This window comes from Oryzias melastigma, linkage group LG11 (assembly GCF_002922805.2).
Source record: "Oryzias melastigma strain HK-1 linkage group LG11, ASM292280v2, whole genome shotgun sequence".
Classification (NCBI taxonomy): domain Eukaryota; kingdom Metazoa; phylum Chordata; class Actinopteri; order Beloniformes; family Adrianichthyidae; genus Oryzias; species Oryzias melastigma.
The window spans coordinates 26778132-26794360 of NC_050522.1; the positions used below are offsets into that span (position 1 = coordinate 26778132).

At 47.4% G+C, this 16229-nt stretch overlaps 1 protein-coding gene and 1 long non-coding RNA gene across 7 annotated transcripts in view; one reads left to right on the top strand and one right to left on the bottom strand.

Moving 5' to 3' along the window:
* Positions 1-16229, top strand: part of ubap2l (ubiquitin associated protein 2-like) — a gene marked incomplete in the record, with an annotated part of 23578 nt that overhangs the window by 3808 nt on the left and 3541 nt on the right. The window contains 23 exon segments of one of the 3 annotated variants that reach the window (XM_036214141.1): positions 2103-2277; positions 2533-2634; positions 2718-2763; positions 4837-4881; positions 5432-5538; positions 5708-5767; positions 5845-5897; positions 5966-6051; positions 7083-7263; positions 7382-7577; positions 7894-8213; positions 8394-8566; positions 9099-9219; positions 9445-9484; positions 9569-9758; positions 9835-9901; positions 9969-10287; positions 11750-11838; positions 11913-11966; positions 12037-12118; positions 12220-12437; positions 13742-13847; positions 15473-15598. In XM_036214141.1, the coding sequence (XP_036070034.1) occupies positions 2103-2277; positions 2533-2634; positions 2718-2763; positions 4837-4881; positions 5432-5538; positions 5708-5767; positions 5845-5897; positions 5966-6051; positions 7083-7263; positions 7382-7577; positions 7894-8213; positions 8394-8566; positions 9099-9219; positions 9445-9484; positions 9569-9758; positions 9835-9901; positions 9969-10287; positions 11750-11838; positions 11913-11966; positions 12037-12118; positions 12220-12437; positions 13742-13847; positions 15473-15598 (2956 nt within the window). 3 annotated transcript variants of the gene reach the window in all.
* Positions 12434-16229, bottom strand: part of LOC112162654 — a 17901-nt gene continuing 14105 nt past the window's right edge. Inside the window, exons 3-4 of one of the 4 annotated variants that reach the window (XR_004948615.1) lie at positions 13715-14379; positions 12434-12536 (exon numbers count right to left, since the gene is read on the bottom strand). This is a non-coding gene — a long non-coding RNA (uncharacterized LOC112162654). Of the gene's footprint in view, positions 12537-13481; positions 14380-16229 lie in introns of those variants that run through there. The other 3 variants (XR_002922118.2, XR_002922117.2, XR_002922116.2) reach the window with 3 other exon arrangements.

Sequence of the window (16229 nt, forward strand, 5' to 3'; positions counted from 1 at the left end):
AAGAGTTCATTCAGATAAAGCTGAGGGATGAGTGATGATGAAGTCCATAGTCAAGATGAAGCAGAAGTGCAGTCCACGACCAGGAGCATGATGAGATGACCTTATTGTACCTTTTTATTTGAACAAACTAAATATTTTAGTTTAAGGTTTGTTCTCTATCAGGGGCCTGGGGGCCACATGAGACCCGTTAAACCTTTTAGTCGGTCCCTCCAAATAGGAATACATTAAAATAATAATCTTTATTTACTTCATTTTTGCTGTAATTGTGGTGTTTTTCCATAGATGGCGCTCTATAAAAACACAGACCTTTGTTTAGCTGCAGAGTTATTCTGCATTCATGTGATGTTGGAAGTACTGCCGTTTTTTTGGCGTTTGTGATTTCCGAGTCGGGCAGTCCTTTTTCCCATCATTCCAACAGCACATGAACGCAGCATTTCTCCAAGTTTCCCTGAAGAACATCAAAGCATTTGGTGCATTTGGCACTAAAACGAGAACTATGAACTACGGCACATCAGACACTAAATTCAAAGAGTTTAAGGCGATCCCTGATGATAAAATGATGGTATTATAAGTGTGAATGTTTTTGTTTTTAAAGATGAGTTCAATGTATATTTGTGACTGTCTAAAATTGTATAATTGTATTTTATATTAATTTTCAAGTTTTATTAGGTAGTGGCTCTAATATAACCCCTACAGGTTTTTCTGCCACTTCCTGCTCCTACTTTTTATGTTTTTCAATACTTTTATTTGTATAAGTACAAATAAAATAAATCTAAAATATGAAGTAAAGTCACAATTTTGAAATAAACCATAAAATGTTCTGTGATAGTTTTTATCCAAATGAAAAGATGTTTTTCATCCAGATTTGATATAATTTCTTCCTCTCATAACGTGGATTAACAGAACGCTCCACACGTCCGGTCCTGGTCCGGTCCTGGTCCGGTCCTGGTCCGGTCCTTCTGTCAAATTTTAGAGCTTTTGTGGCCCAAAAGTCAAAAAGTTTGCCCTAAAAGCTCAGCTCTGCTGTGGATTAAATAGCGCCCCCTATCTGCTCCAGAACAAATATCTCGGTTGATGCGTTTCAGGTCATGAAAATAAGGAATAAATGATGTAAAGAACTGTTAAAAGAAGGAAATCACCAAAAAAGCCTAAAGTCTGAATAACAAAACTGTCTGAGTATGAAGGACCAGCAGGTGTTCATGAACCACCGACTAGTGATGGTAGATGAGGCTTTGTGAGGCGTTTAGGTACATTACTATCTGTATGGATACTGGATCACTTAATACTGACTCCTGATAACAGGAAACAGCTGCAAACTCCACAGATAAGGTAGTAAATCAACACGTGTACACACTAATATGTGACATAGATGTTGTAGCTTCTTCATACTCATCAGAGGGGAAGGGGGTGGGGGGCTAAAACACTAACACACTCGGTCAACAACTGGAAACGCACTAAACCGCTGGACTGATTTGGTACCCAAGTGACAGAAATGTAACCGAGAGGAGATGTTCAATATTCAAAATAAAAGAATTTTCTAGATAAAAGGTCGTTCAGACTCATAATAAAACTAAACCTGCACATTTTTCCTGCAATATCATAATCAAAACCCCCAAATTGGGCTGAAAACGACCAAATCTGGCAACTCCTGGTTGATGTTCTTCCTTAAAAACAGTCCGGTGCCTCAGTGACACATCAATGACTATCGGTCATGTGACTCGTCTTAAAACGGTACGCGCACTGACTCGGGGTTTCTATGAGCTCGACACGTCGGTGTTTCCAGACCCGTCACTGCCATCGACAGACGACTTGTCTGAGCAGACGTTCTTCTGGTCTGCTGTTGGTTTTTGGTCCTCAGATGTTGGAACAGCTGGAATCTTCCTGGATGTTCTTTGGTTCTGTGTGTCAAACTGATGAGAGTTCTCTGTCTAGTTTAGTCTAATTTCTAAGAAACCCAAGATTTTTTTTCCCAAACATTTGATGAGTGGTCAGTAAATTCCAGCTGTTCCTCTCAAACTCTTTCAGAGAAACCTCTCACAGAAATGTTACAGCATCCACAGCTCTGAGGAACTGACCTCTCACGTTCTCTCGTCCCTTCTCAGGACTCCTGGGAGATGGTGGGTAAGAAGAAAGGCGTGTCGGGTCAGAAGGAGATCAGCCAGGCAGAAACCTGCGAGGAGGGAAAGGAGAACCGCGAGAAAGGAGCCGAGAAAGACCCCGCCCGCCGTCGAGGCGGCGCGCCGCGGAGAAGCCGTGGAACCAGCAGAGGACGGGATTGTGAGGACTTCTTTACATCTTTGACGTTTGTTCAGAATCTGTGAATGAAAGTGTGCAGATGTTGGAGCTTCCTGTTCGAGTCGATGAAGTTCTCATTCATGATGTTGATGTGAAGTTCAGTCGTAACCAGAAGTCGCCACTTTTTGCCTTTATTGTCTTAAACTAGGACTGAGCTTTAATGAATAAACTTCAGTTTCCTAAACAGTCTAAGAGGTTAGAAAGTTGAGGTTTGTTTCCTCTGATCTTCTGATGCAGTCCGCAGTCAGGAGAACGGGCTGGACGGAGGGAAGGCTGCAGTCACCGGCAGAGGGGCGGAGCGAGGCCGAAGGGGGCGGGGCAGAGGAAGAGGAGCAGTCGGTAACTGATTTGATGGAACCGAACGATGTCCTTCATCGCCACACACTGAAACCAGACTAACAAACGTCTCCGGATCTCCTCAGGGCTGGCTGGACGGCGAGGAGGCCGGTTTTCAGCGCAGGGCATGGGGTAAGGGAATACCTGCACCGCCGCAGAAGAGCTTTTGTTCTGCTGACTCCTGTTGCCATGGTGACCAGAGAGCAGGACCCCGTCACACAAAGACATCAGAGCATTAGCTGGATCCAGACAGAGCCCGGCTGGTCCTGCTCTCTGGATCCGTCTGTGCTTTGGGCTTGTTAGTGACGGTCTTCTCCTTCACTCACGTTGTTCAAGTTATGAGGAAGAAAACGTGGAGAAACTCAAAGCTAGCGTAACGTTATCCGTGTGGATTCATGTGCAACTCGTTTATTAAGACACCACCAAAGAAATTCTCTGCAAACTCTCTAAAGAAACGTAGGAGGCTCCTTCAACACAGTATTTGACGGATGACTTTACGGTGTTTGTTATATTAAAGCTCTGAAGCTGCAGTTCATCAGAAAACCAGGTAAATGTTTCCCTCAGTCTGTTAACAGCATGAGGCTCAAACAGGATCCCCACGGACGCGTCATTTCAAACCATGAAAACAAAGAAGAGTTCTAACAGAAATACATATTAATTCATTGTAAAATTATTAATGATCTCGTTGACGTTACTATGACACGTAATTAGGGATGTGACAATTCAGTCAACCTTCAAATCACAGTTTTAAAGTCATGATTTAGATTTATTTTTTTTAAACAAAATGAATTGATGGTATTTTAGGTCTGTTTTCTTTTTGCTCCTAACATCAAACTGTCTGTTTTCCTACTAACAGAAAGGATTCAATACAAATAAACAATTATACATAATTCTGGAATGATCACAAATCCTTCATACGTTCATGTTGAGCTCCATGTGTGATGGAGCACCCCCCCACCCCCCCCCACCGCCGCTGTGCGCTCACACTCAGCCCAAATGACCGCTCATGCGCAGTTTACAGGAAGAACAGGCAGAGTTCATGAAAAAGAGCACGGCTCCAGGAAGGAGTCCGAAGGGAAACAGTCGTGAAGCTGCAGGACTGTTGTCACGCTAGATTGGTGAAAGTTCTGTCAAAATGTCAAGTTGCAACAAACTACAGTTTTGTTTGAATTTGCATTAATAGTTCCGATCACAACATCACAAAATCCTGGAGGAACTGACTCATGTGAAACGTTGAAATCCAGATGAAGAACACACAGCTGGTCCACTACACACACGCACACGTGCACGCACACACACACACACACACACACGCGAGCGCCTGCATGGAGAAATGTCATCAGCTCTGCATTCCTACATTTAGACATTTTCTGCATCGATGAGCATGTGGACGAGTTTGAATCGTTACATTTTTACTCTGATCATTAAAGGACATGTTGGAGTTTAACACAGATTCATATGGAATCATGGATGTGTTGATGGTCTATCAGATGATCCTCTCAGCAGAAGAAAGGATGGATATGAACTGATTCTGACACAGTCCTCACAAACATGAACGTTTTTACAGCTTAATCACTTTCACACAGTAAATGTTCCTCCTGACGGATACATCTCAGAGCTTAAATGTCACCAGTTGATTCTCTGTATTCTGAGAACATCAGTAGTTTCTATGGAGCAGCAGAATCCTCATTCACTGGGATTCCAGGAAGACTTTGACTCCATAAACGTCTGCATGTGGCCTTTTTGACGTGTTTTTAACAGACTTGCATGAAGTTTGCTGACATTTGAGTGTTGATGATGTTGTTTAACTAACCAGGAATCTGAGTGTGCATAAAAACACGTTTGAAGCTGAATCATCATCAGAGGATGTGGAGTTTATTCCAGACGGTCGTTTGTGGCTCATGTTGATGCAGGTTTCGTTAGGACTTTTCTTCTTCAGTGGTTTCTGTCTGCAGATCGTCTGTCCGCTCTGATGTTCTGGTCGTTGAGCAGCTTCTCTTTCCTAAATGCAGCGTTTGTGCGGCTGATGTCAGATTTGGGTTTCTGGTTCAGACTTTGGGACGTGGTGGCTTAAAGCAGACCGGCTTGCTTTTGTGTTGTTTTTGCAGAGTGAGTGAAAGTGCATTCATGTTTAGGAGCAGACAGCTTGATGCTTCAAAGATCTTCTTTTGATTTGTAATTATTGCAATTATGTTTCCCCTAAAGCCAGATTTATAAAGAGTCCAGATATGATTTAACAGGAGAGGAGAGGTGAGTTTCTCACTCCGTCTGAGCTTGTTTTTACTCTTTTAGTTTGCATCAAAGTCAAATGTATTTCTTTACTAAAATTAAAAGAATAAATGTCAGTTTGAACTGATCTGGGGTTTCATTTTGTTCGTTAATCATCATTTATAAACCTGAAGAGTCAAAACTAAAACTCACTTTGTGGACTGCTTTATGGAACCTCACAGGATTTCCTTTGAATTGTTTTATTTTACATCTTTATGATCACGTTTTCAACATCTGTTTAACCTTAATGTTGTGGTTCCAAAGCCTCACGGTGGTGAATCCACACAGACCATAATCATGTTCTCCACTGGGTCACCGATGCTCAGATGATCCGTTCTGTGGTCATCAGGAAACATGTGGAGTGTCTCTGCTTTCAACAGGAAGAGACTCTTTTATCTGATAGCAGCTGCATGTTGATGGATCACGTTCACAGACTCTAACTCCAGTTCTCAAACATCCTCATTCTGCAGGAATGAAGCTGGTCTTGTATAAATGTGTTGAGTGTTTCTCCTCTCTGAACCGTCTTCTCCAGAACCTTCAACCCTGCAGACTATGCAGAGCCTGCGCAGACGGAGGACAGCTATGGCGGCGGCAGCACCTGGAACAACACGGGGAGCGCCGAGCTGGACGAGGGATCACGTTAGTGCTCGACTTTATACTCCTTCAGCTTAACGCCGAGTCTTCTGCAGGGAAAGTTCTCTTTGAACTGCTGTGATCAGAACCCGAGCGCCACTCCGATCTTCTGCTCCGCCCACATTCATGTACTGATGCTTCACTGCATCCTTCAATAGATGATCTTTGTTCTCAGGGTTGGAGTACCCCGGGGGAGAGGGGACCAACTACCCACCAAAGTTTGATTCTGCCCCCGGTAAGCTCCTCCCCCTCCTTGACCTCACGTTCTGTCTGGTTCTCGGTCCGACCCGACTGTGGTTCTGGCTGTTCCAGGTGCCTGGCGTTCTGCCACAGAGGAGTGGGGGACCGAAGACTGGAATGAAGATGTGAGGCTCATTCGGGGGGGTAGCTGACGGTTGAAGCTGCTGTTTGTAACCTTTATTTCTGTCTGCAGCTTTCAGAGACTAAAATCTTTACAGCTTCCAGCGTGGCGTCGGTGCCTCTGCCTCAGGAGAACGTGACCATCACCAAAGGACAGAGGTGGGCGCCATCCGCCGCTCCTTCTGGGGTTTCAGTGCGGCCGGTTACTTTGGAAGTTCAGATCACGTGGTAGTTTCTAGTTTGAAAGAAAGTCTTGTTAATTTAGGCTGTTCTGTTTTTGACATCGCAGGATTCTAACAAGCACCCATGAAGTAGAATTCTAGATGTTTGAAGGCGGGAAAACTCACTACGCTTTAACACTTTATCAGACAGACGAGAACATTTCACACTTTTCTGTTTAAACTCTCAGAGAAAAGTCAGTTACAGAATGAAAACAAAGATTTAATCGTGATTGAAGGTTTATAGATTTGACAAACTGAATGGATTCTGTACAGGAGACCGACAGCCAATCAAGACCCAGAACACAAAAACATCTCTGAGGTCATGAGAGCTGGACATGGCGAGGGAGCTCTGTAGTTTAAAGTTAAAGAAAGGTGGAAATCGAGATCAAAATGTTTCAGGTTGTAAACAAACGGCAGTTACAGCCAGTTTATAAACAAACAAACATTACAGTTTTAAATCTTGTAAATTTAAAAGACTAAAATCAGATTTAGGACTAAATTTATTTGTTTTTCTTGTAAATGTTCGTGTTTTAAAGTCACAAATGAATGAAGTCGTAAAGAAAAAGACCCGGAGTTGTCCGTTGATCAGCCGAGTGTCTCGTGAAGGTTTATTTTCAGATCGATGTCAAAAACGAAGACGTGTTGAGCCTATCAGAGCAGGGGTCTCAAACGGACGGCCCGCGGACGTCTCGAACGGACGTCTCAAACGGACGGCCCGCGGGCCATTTGCACCCCCAACTCGATATTTAAGAATATGAAAGTTCAATGTCTACTAATCAAAATCTTCTGCATGTCCACGCTTCTTTGGTAGATTAGCATTTGCTGTTGTGATGTTTCAGATTTATGCTTTAAACTTTACATGTTATTGTGGTTGGATGTGGTCGTCGGAGAAGTCCTTAGCAACAGTTGCTAGGGTCGTTAGCTGCTGTCGTTTCTGATTGACGTTTCCGGTTTCTGCGTCTCCTGCAGGATCGATCTCGCAGTGCTTCTGGGAAAAACTCCTCCTTCTTCCTCCTCGGAGACAGAAAATGCCCCCATGGAGCCCCCCCACCCCCCCTCCCTGTCCCAGTCACTGGTTTTCAGCAACTCCAAGCAGGGCGCCCCCCTGAGCCAGTCGTCCTCCAGCGCCCCCTATAGCCAGCACAGCATGGTGAGGGTCACACGGGGCGTCTTCCTGTCATTCCTGCAGCTCAGATCTTTACAGCTGTTTTATCACGGATGCTCCGCCTCCTGCTGTTGTAACTCTGTGACTCCTCCCATCGCTTCAGGGCAGCATGCTGAGCAAAGGCTTCGGGGACGTGGACCCGAAAGGAGGCAGCACCGGAACCACCGGCTCCCAGTTCCTGGAACAGTACAAAACGGCCCAGGCGCTGGCCCAGCTGGCCGCTCAGCACTCCCAGAGCGGGGCGACCAGCACGGCGCCGTCGTCCTGGGACACCGGTTCCGGTCCGCTGGGACAGTTTGGTAACGTGTCAGAACCTCGTTAGATCAGGAGTTCTTTAACGAGTCGTTTGGTTCTAGGAATGGGTTTGTTGTATTGAGAAGAGTCCAGCAGTCGGATCTTCTGATGCGTTTGATGTAGAACCGCTCAGTGAGGGTCAGACTTCAGGTTTTAAACACTTCGATTGTATTAATAATAACGATTTGTAACGAGTCTGGACCCTCTGCTGTGTTTATCGAAGTGTCAGACTGCAGCTCTGAAATGTTTTTCAGTCAAATGAATAAAGTAGTGAAACTTTCTCTTGTTCTGACTCCAATCTTCTGCTTCTTCTCCCTGCAGACATGAAAGCTCCAGCAGAGTCTGGGATCCACTCCCCCTTTACGAAGCGGCAGCCGTACCAGGCCGCCACGTCCGCCTCGTCCATGTTGGACGTGTTCCTGCAGGACAAAGGGCTGCCGGCGTCCTCGTCCTCTCTCCCACAGCATTCCTCGTCCTCGCCCCACTCTGTGCCATCGCCCGCTCTCTCCAAGATGGGGTCGATGACGTCGGCGGGTCACCAGGTGTCTCCCGGATCCTCGGAGGTCCAGGGTTCGAGTCCGCTGCCTCTGCAGCAGCACAAGCTGAAGCAGCAGAAGAAGAAGACGTCTCTGACCACGAAGGTAGGATGGAGGGAGGTCCGGGTTCTGGAGGGAGGTCCGGGTTCTGGAGGGAAGTCTTGGTTCTGGAGGGAGGTCTGGGTTCTGGAGGGAGGTTCAGGTTCTGGAGGTCTGGGTTCTGGAGTGAGAACATCTCTTATGAACATAGCCACACAGAACCACATCAGAACTCTCCTGTTGCAGATTCCGGTCATGGCCGTGGAGATGCCTGGATCAGCTGACATCTCGGGCCTCAACCTGCAATTTGGAGCTCTGCAGTTTGGTTCTGAACCGGTTCTACAGGAATACGAGTCCAGCCCGGCCACAACCACCCCGAGTAACCAGGGTCAGAACAGCCTCTACACCGCCCCCAGCAGGTTGGTAGGAGCGGAAGTTCTGGGCCTGGAGATGGGTCCTAAAGCTCTGTGCCAAATGGTACCAGTACCGACATATCCGGTACCACCAGGACTGTCTAAAAACATGAATGTTGGTGCTTCATTTCAGACGTGTTGATCACTAGTATTCTGTTCTAGTCGGTCGTTTTACTTTTCCTGTGATTGTGGGCGGGGTCACATGAGAAGGGGTGTGGCTATGAGGGTGGGTGGAGCTTCAATCAGATGGTTAAAGTTGAAGCGAGTTAAAGTCTGTTTGTATCTCACAACAAAAGATTCTAATTAAGCGACCTGATGGATGAGAGGGACTGACGGGCTTAGTCTCTCACTGTCGGAGAATCTTTAAGTTCTGTTGAGGAGAGTTCTGTTCAGGAGAGTTCTGTTGAGGAGAGTTCTGTTCAGGAGAGTTCTGTTCAGGAGAGTTCTGCTCAGCGTCTAATATGTGACTAGAACAGAACAACTGAAAACAGACTCACGTTTCAGCTCCTTTTCTCTGCTCCTGTTGTCCATCCTGCAGCGACTCGACCTCCGCCCTCTCCGGCTCCAACCAGATGGACATCTACGACCAGAGAGCTCCTCCACCACGCCGTTACCCCCCCTCCGTCTCCTCCTCCCCCCAGAAGGATATGCAGCCCAAAGTAAGGCCGCCGCGTTCACCTCTGCACCTTTTACCCTTTAACAGCAGAGCTCCAGTGTTTGTTCTTTGATTTACTGTCATTTTCAACCGTTAACAGGATCGTTCTGCTGGAATGATCCTGTTAACGGTTGAAAACTTACAGGATGTTAAAGGTTGATGGAGTCTTAGTTTGGATGACGGTGTGCCTGTAAACCTGTTTAAAAACCTGAGATCTTCTGTTTTCCAGAACGGTTTCAGCTCCATGCAGGCCGCTCAGTCTGTGGAAGGTACGGCTCTTCCCGCTCTTCCCGCTCTTCCCGTCAGCAGCTGGTGTGTCCGCTGTGCGGTAACGTCTCTCCTTGTCCTCCCAGCTGCAGCAGGCCCTGCAGCAGCAGTCAAGAGCTCCGACTCGGTCGCTCAGACCTGCGTCTCAGGCATGGGCTCCCTGGCGGACGGCGGCCCCGCCTCCTCGCTGTTAACCACGTCCAACCAGGCGTCTCTCGGTGTTCTGGGGCACGCTGAAGACCTGCCGCCGAGCTCCATCAGCTCCCAGCAGAACAGGTGGGAAGCCGCCGCCGCCTTCAGGTTTCCCCGCGCAGACGTGACGCTCAAACCGTCCTGTGGTTTCCCTCCGCAGCGCTCACCCGTCACAGCAGAACAGCCTCCCCTCGTCTTCAGGGAGGACGTCCAGCTCCAGCATCCTCGTGAGGCTTCCTTCCACGTTCCTGATCGTCTGATGAATATCCGTTCTGAAGGTCTCTGTCTCTGCAGCATCCCGACGCCGACTCCACCCTGCACTCCTCCTTCCCCCCTGTGCCAGCGGTGCCATCTTCCTCGGTCCCTTCCTCCTCCTCCTCTGTGGCGGCTGCACAGGTGTCGCTGGGCGTCCCTCAGGGCTCCTCCGTGGGCCCCGCCACGGTCTCGGCCCCCTCTGGTCTGGGCCCCGTCAGCGGTTTGGCCATGGGGCTCGGCGCCGCCTCCATGGGCGCCCCAGCAGCAGTCCCCGCCTCCGTTTTAGTTTCCACGGCGTCGTCGAGCATTCCTTCTTCAGTGACATCTTCCTCCACACGCAGCTCTGCGGCGTCCTCAGGTGAGACGGCCGGACCGGTCCGGAGTCTTTCTGATCCTTTACAGCAGAGGTTCAGAGGTTGTTTATCTGAGGCCAAATTTGTAAATAATAAATAGTAAAATGTTGTTTTTAACAACTTTAACCAAGTGTCAACAGAAGATTAGAACAGAGCACGGTTTGGATTTGAACTCAAATATCCACCTGTGATGTCTATGTGAGATACTGTCAGCAGACTTCAAAACTCATCCCTGAAGGGCTTTCTGCAGGTGTTGTGCCAAGGTCCGTCCCCCTGCCAGAATGTGTTTCCCAACTGGCATTGTTGACGTGTTTCATAGCGTTTAGATTTGATCCTGAAAAGCATTAAAAGAAGGTGGATGATGACAATAAACTGTATTTTGGGATTATTTCAATATTTCTTTCACATATTCTATTATAAATTCTATATTACAGGTTGTTGTGTTAAAATTGATCTTTGTTTGGCTAGAATAAGAAACAACTTATGAAAGTGACTTTGTTAGAGAAGCATGTAACAATGAACAATCGATAAATAGTTGTTGTTTCTACATTTTTGCGGGTCACAGTTTCTGGCAGGCTGGATCAGCAGCGACCCGACAGAATCCATGCCCCCTCTTGTTGTTTTACATCGAATATGTTGGGGGGGATTCAAATATGATAATAAACTCCCCAAAGCTCCAGAATAAAGTCTATTTTAATCAACCACCTTCTTTTAATGCTGTTTGGGACAGAATATAAGCATTACAAAACAAGTTTGGCCAATTCCTGAGAACAGGGAAACACATTCTGGCACAACACCGGTCATCTCCAAAGCCAAAACTGTAGCTAGCTTGTGTCTCTGTGATGTCTGCCCCCTAGTGGCGAAATTAATTCACCGTACCATTGACTCCTGGGTGTAATTACCTTTTTGCTCCTGCAGATGTCACCAGAAACCATGAAACAAAAAAAGCCAAACAATGTCCAGCTGGTTATGATCTGTTGAGGGCCACAACAACTCTTGCTGCAGGCCGCACTTTGAGAACCGCTGCTTTACAGAATCATTCACTTCATCAGAAATGTGAACAGACGCCAGATTTATGTGGTTATGTGTGGTTGTTCTGGAACTGCCTACAGGACCTGAACTCTAGTCTTCTTTATATTTACCTGTTTTCTATTGGAAAGACTGTTAACCTGGTAAGATTTTATTCAACCAACCCCCATAATTTAAGTCATTTTTTCATGTTTATTCACACATTAAACTAAAAGGAAAAACGTGATTCATTTAGCTGCAGAAATGTAAACACTTCAACCATCTTTACGATTTAGAATGAAGGTTTTAGGTAGATTTTAAAAACTGATAAACCGTCATTGACATGTTTCTGAATGAAACAAAAGGTGAAATTCCAGATGAAGTTCTCGGTTAGGATTCGTTTAAGGATTGAGACTCGAACTCTGATCCGTTCTGGATTATATCTGTTTTTGAATCCAGGGAAAGCCCCTCCCAACCTGCCGCCGGGGGTGCCCCCTCTACTGCCCAACCCGTACATCATGGCTCCCGGACTGCTGCACGCCTATCCCGTAAGTCTCCGCCCGCCCGCCTTCTGGCAGGTGTGGCTGTGCGCCGCTAACCTCTGCTGTCATGTGACGTGCAGCCCCAGGTGTACGGCTACGACGACCTCCAGATGCTGCAGACCAGAATCCCGCTGGTCAGTCCCTCGCCGTTTGAGAAGCATCCAGCGTTTCATCCTGATCTCATTCACGTGTCTTCTCCTGCAGGATTACTACAGCATCCCGTTCCCGACCCCCACCACCGCGTTGACCGGAAGAGACGGGAGTCTGACCAGCAACCACTATTCTGGTCTGTGAGACGGAAATCTGACACCATTATGTTTCTCTGACACTCCAACGGCGTTCTCTGTTCCAGCAGGTCATTTTCCAAACCTGTCTTCCTGTTTTTAGGTGAACTGGCCAAGTTTGGCCGAGGCGACGCCTCCTCTCCCGCCCCCGCCACCACGTTGGCCCAGACGCAGCAGAGCCAAACCCAGACGCACCACACCACCCAGCAGCCCTTCCTCAACCCGGGACTGCCCCCCGGCTACAGCTACCCCAGCCTGCCCTACTACACCGGCATGCCGGGCCTCCCCAACACCTTCCAGTACGGACCTGCTGTGTTTCCGGTGAGGACGACCAAGCTGACCCGTCTGTCTGACGCTTCAGTTTAGGGCAGTAGCCTCTAAAGCCTCAGTACCGGTACCAGTACCGGTACTGGTACCGAGCTGCAGAGATACAAAAATACCAGGTTTAGTGACAGTTTCTTCATTCATCTGTCGCACCTTAAAGGGTCACCAAACACTAAATCAACTTTTTGTGTGTTGACCTCTATAAATGGGTTCAAAAGTGCTTTCTCTTGATCGTTGCCAATTTTTTGATATATTAAAATAAACTTCCTGAAAATATATTCTAAAACCGCCTGTGTGCTGCCCCCTACAGGTTAAAACAAGCTATTGCAGTTGAATTTTGTGATTGGTTGACTGGTGTAAGTCTCAGAGGTGTGACGTCACCATGCTCTGAGCTCCAGTATAAAAGCCCCGCCCATCTTTGGTTCTGTAGCGGTCAGTTGTTAGCATGTTAGCTGAAGCATGAAGTTCAATAGTACGACTGTCTTATAAACTTGACAAAGAGAAGTAGCAAAGCCCATACCCTAAAAACACCTCAAAGTGCTGTACAAAGAACACAATAATAACGCTCTCCAACACGTATGAATCAAATCTACCATCATGAAAAAGAAGAAACTACATTTCTGTTCATTTTGCTTTGAAGTTTTGTTCATGCAAGTTCTGTGGAGAAACTTGCATCACTTTGCTTGGTACCACTGACCATATATTTTTTGGGTTTGATTTTTAATTGAACGTAACAAAGACGACCCACTCTACCTATTGAAGACCCAGTATATGCTACATAACCCAACAGTCAATCATAGATCTAAGCCACGCCTCCTCAGCTCAGTCTGGCTCCAGCAGCACCTGAAATGAAAGAGATCCGCCCCTTTCAGCTTTTTTCAAACCTGGGCTGAGAATGGACTCAGCCTCCACCTGCCCTGTTTGGTTACCCATTAAAGTCAGACGAGGCTGAAGTCGGCGTCTGATTTTGTTCTACTTCGACAGCTTTGGTTAAAGTCTGAATCATAGTTTCTGGTTCCTACGGGGAATCTAGTGAACAGATAAAGTTAAAGCAGCTGCACAGATTTGACCGATGAAGATGAACTTTAAAACAAAACGGACGCTAACTTCAGCCTCCTAAGGACCGGCCATGAAAACATCTGATGTTAAACTGGTCTGAGTCCTGGAACGGGTTGGAAATCGGATCAAAAATATCAACACAGAATCATCTTGGTTTCTGTCTGAAGGTGTTGGTGAATGTAAATGTCTAAATGAGTTAAAGAATGTTCTCTGACCCACTCGGACGCCGTCTGTTGGTCCAGGTGGCTCCTACCTCGTCGAAGCAGCACGGCGTGAATGTCGGCGTCAACGCCTCGGCCACGCCCTTCCAACAGGCCAGCGGCTACGGTTCCCACGGCTACAGCACTGGTGAGGGACCCGCCCACATGCACGCCCTGAACACGCATGTGACGCTCTGTGCTGTCCGTCTGGATTTCCCATCGGTGGAATCCAGACGGATCTGTGCTCATCTCCATCCGTGACCTCATGAGGGAAACGGACCCGAGCGGTTCGGTTCTACTGGGCTTTCCCAGTCGGGTTTTCAGGGTTCACCTGCAGCGTGTCAGTTCTGTGTGGTCGTTCATCTTCCTGTGGGTCAGACATCAGTGTTGTTTTGGTGTTGTGTTGTCATGGTAACGCTCTCCTCCGTAACACCTGTGTGTAAAGCTGCACCACCTGCTGCTTCCTGCTCGCTCTCTCTCTCCCAGCACTCACCCCCTCCCCCACAGACGTGGATCCGAGTATTTGCAAATGTTTGCTTTGGTGGAGCGGTCCGACGGGCTTTTGCTGCAGAACCACGGCAGTACGGTCCGGTGTTTACAGATCCACACCATGGTCCCGATCCGGTTTCACGGTCCCGATTGGGAAGAATCAGCCAGCACCGAGTCCCGATCCAAGACCTCTGCAGCACATAAGATTAACGCTTTCAGTGAACAGATTGTCCCCAAAGTTTGTTCATCACCTTCTTTATCAGTTTACATCGAAACAGAACCTAAAGATCAACTATTAACCAGCTAACTATCGACTGGTAAAAGAAGGTGATAACTATTGATGTGAGAAAGTTTAGTCAACATTGATCAGATTGGATCCAGAAGTACATTAGATTAATAATAATGAATCATTAAAAACAAATTTCTTCCAGAATTGCTGATAATTGGTAATCGTGACCAGCTCCATCAGTGGAAACATTTCTTACTTCCAGTTGTCTTTAAGAGACCATACTTTTTTTTATTCCCTTTGCCCTGAAGTTTCTGCTTTATAGACGGTCCTTAGCCAGCAGAGGCTGGAACTGCAAACAGCCCTGACCTACTTCCTGTGGCTCGCCTGACTCATGTCTCATAAGTCACGACCAAGTCTTGCGAGTCACGACTCAAACCACAGCCCATAGCCGTGAGCTGTGACCCACGAGCCACCTCAGTGAAGCTTTTATGTCATTTTACCCCTTGTATGGAACATCGGAGCGCCCTTTGACATGCTGGATTCATTTTATCCAATAATATTATCCCCCCAATTTTTCTTTTCAAATGTCTGTGTTTGCACAAAGACAAACTAAGAGAATCATTGCCTTTCAAAGGTTGAAGAGATCCGTCTCCCTGAAGTCTGAACCGGCGTTTCTCTCTAACGTTATTGAACTGTTTCTGTGCGTCTCAAATCAAATAAAAAAAATCCTTTATTACTCTCTCAGTGGTGGGCAGCAGCCGCTGGACGGCACTCTATCTCCTGCTGGATTCAGCTGCTGTGCGGTCATAAAATGTCACGATTCGTTCATAATACGCAGACTTCTAGTAGAGGATTCATCTGGACTAAAAAGCTGGATCATAGTAATGAAATGATCCCTAAACCTCCCGATCGGATCAGGACGTCCGCGCTCGTCTCCACCTGTCCGATTTTGTCAGAGTTCAGTGCGACGCTGTTTGCAAATGCTGTGGTTCGGGTCCGCCCGTGCCCGGTGTGTCTAACGCTGTGGGCTGCGGCTGTGTGTCTGACTGTTGCAGGCTATGAGGATGTGGGCCAGGCTTCAGGGAGTGGGGATTTCTGTAAGGGCGGATACGGCACTGCCGTGGCCGCCGCCGCTTCCGCACAAAACAAGCCAGCCAGCTCCGTCACCGGGCCCGGAGTCGGTGAGTGCTGCCGCCAGCTGAAGTAAAGCAGAGGGAGGGGGCTGTTAGTCCCGCCTTCCTTCAGGTGTCACAACCCCCCCCCCCACCCCCCACTGTCCTCTCATTCATGGTATGCTGAGGTGACCCCACTAACGCCTGTAGAACGCCACGGCTAGCCTGCGTCTCTTCTTTACTTTCTTTCTGTTATCGGGTCTTCCCGAGGAACTCGTCATCAGTTCAATCTGGCTTCACCGCTCTGTAATGCTCCTGTTTGTCAATAAAGTTTTGTTACTGCTGGTCCACTGACGGAGCTGATGACGAGTTTCTCATGTCAAAGCTGTGCTGCTTGCTGTTCATTCCTGTCCTCCCTCTGCTGTCGTTCACTGTGTGGAGAACAAGCTCTGAACGGACTCCAGAACCGATTCTAGAACTCTCTAGGACAGACTCTAGAACAGATTCTAGGGCGGTCTCTAGGACAGACTCTAGAACAGGTTCTAGGGCGGTCTCTAGGACAGACTCTGTAACAGGTTCTATGCCGGTCTCTAGGACAGACTCTAGAAGACATTCTAGGGCGGTCTCTAGGACAGACTCTAGAACAGGTTCTATGCCGGTCTCTAGGACAGACTCTAGAACAGGTTCTAGGCCGGTCTCT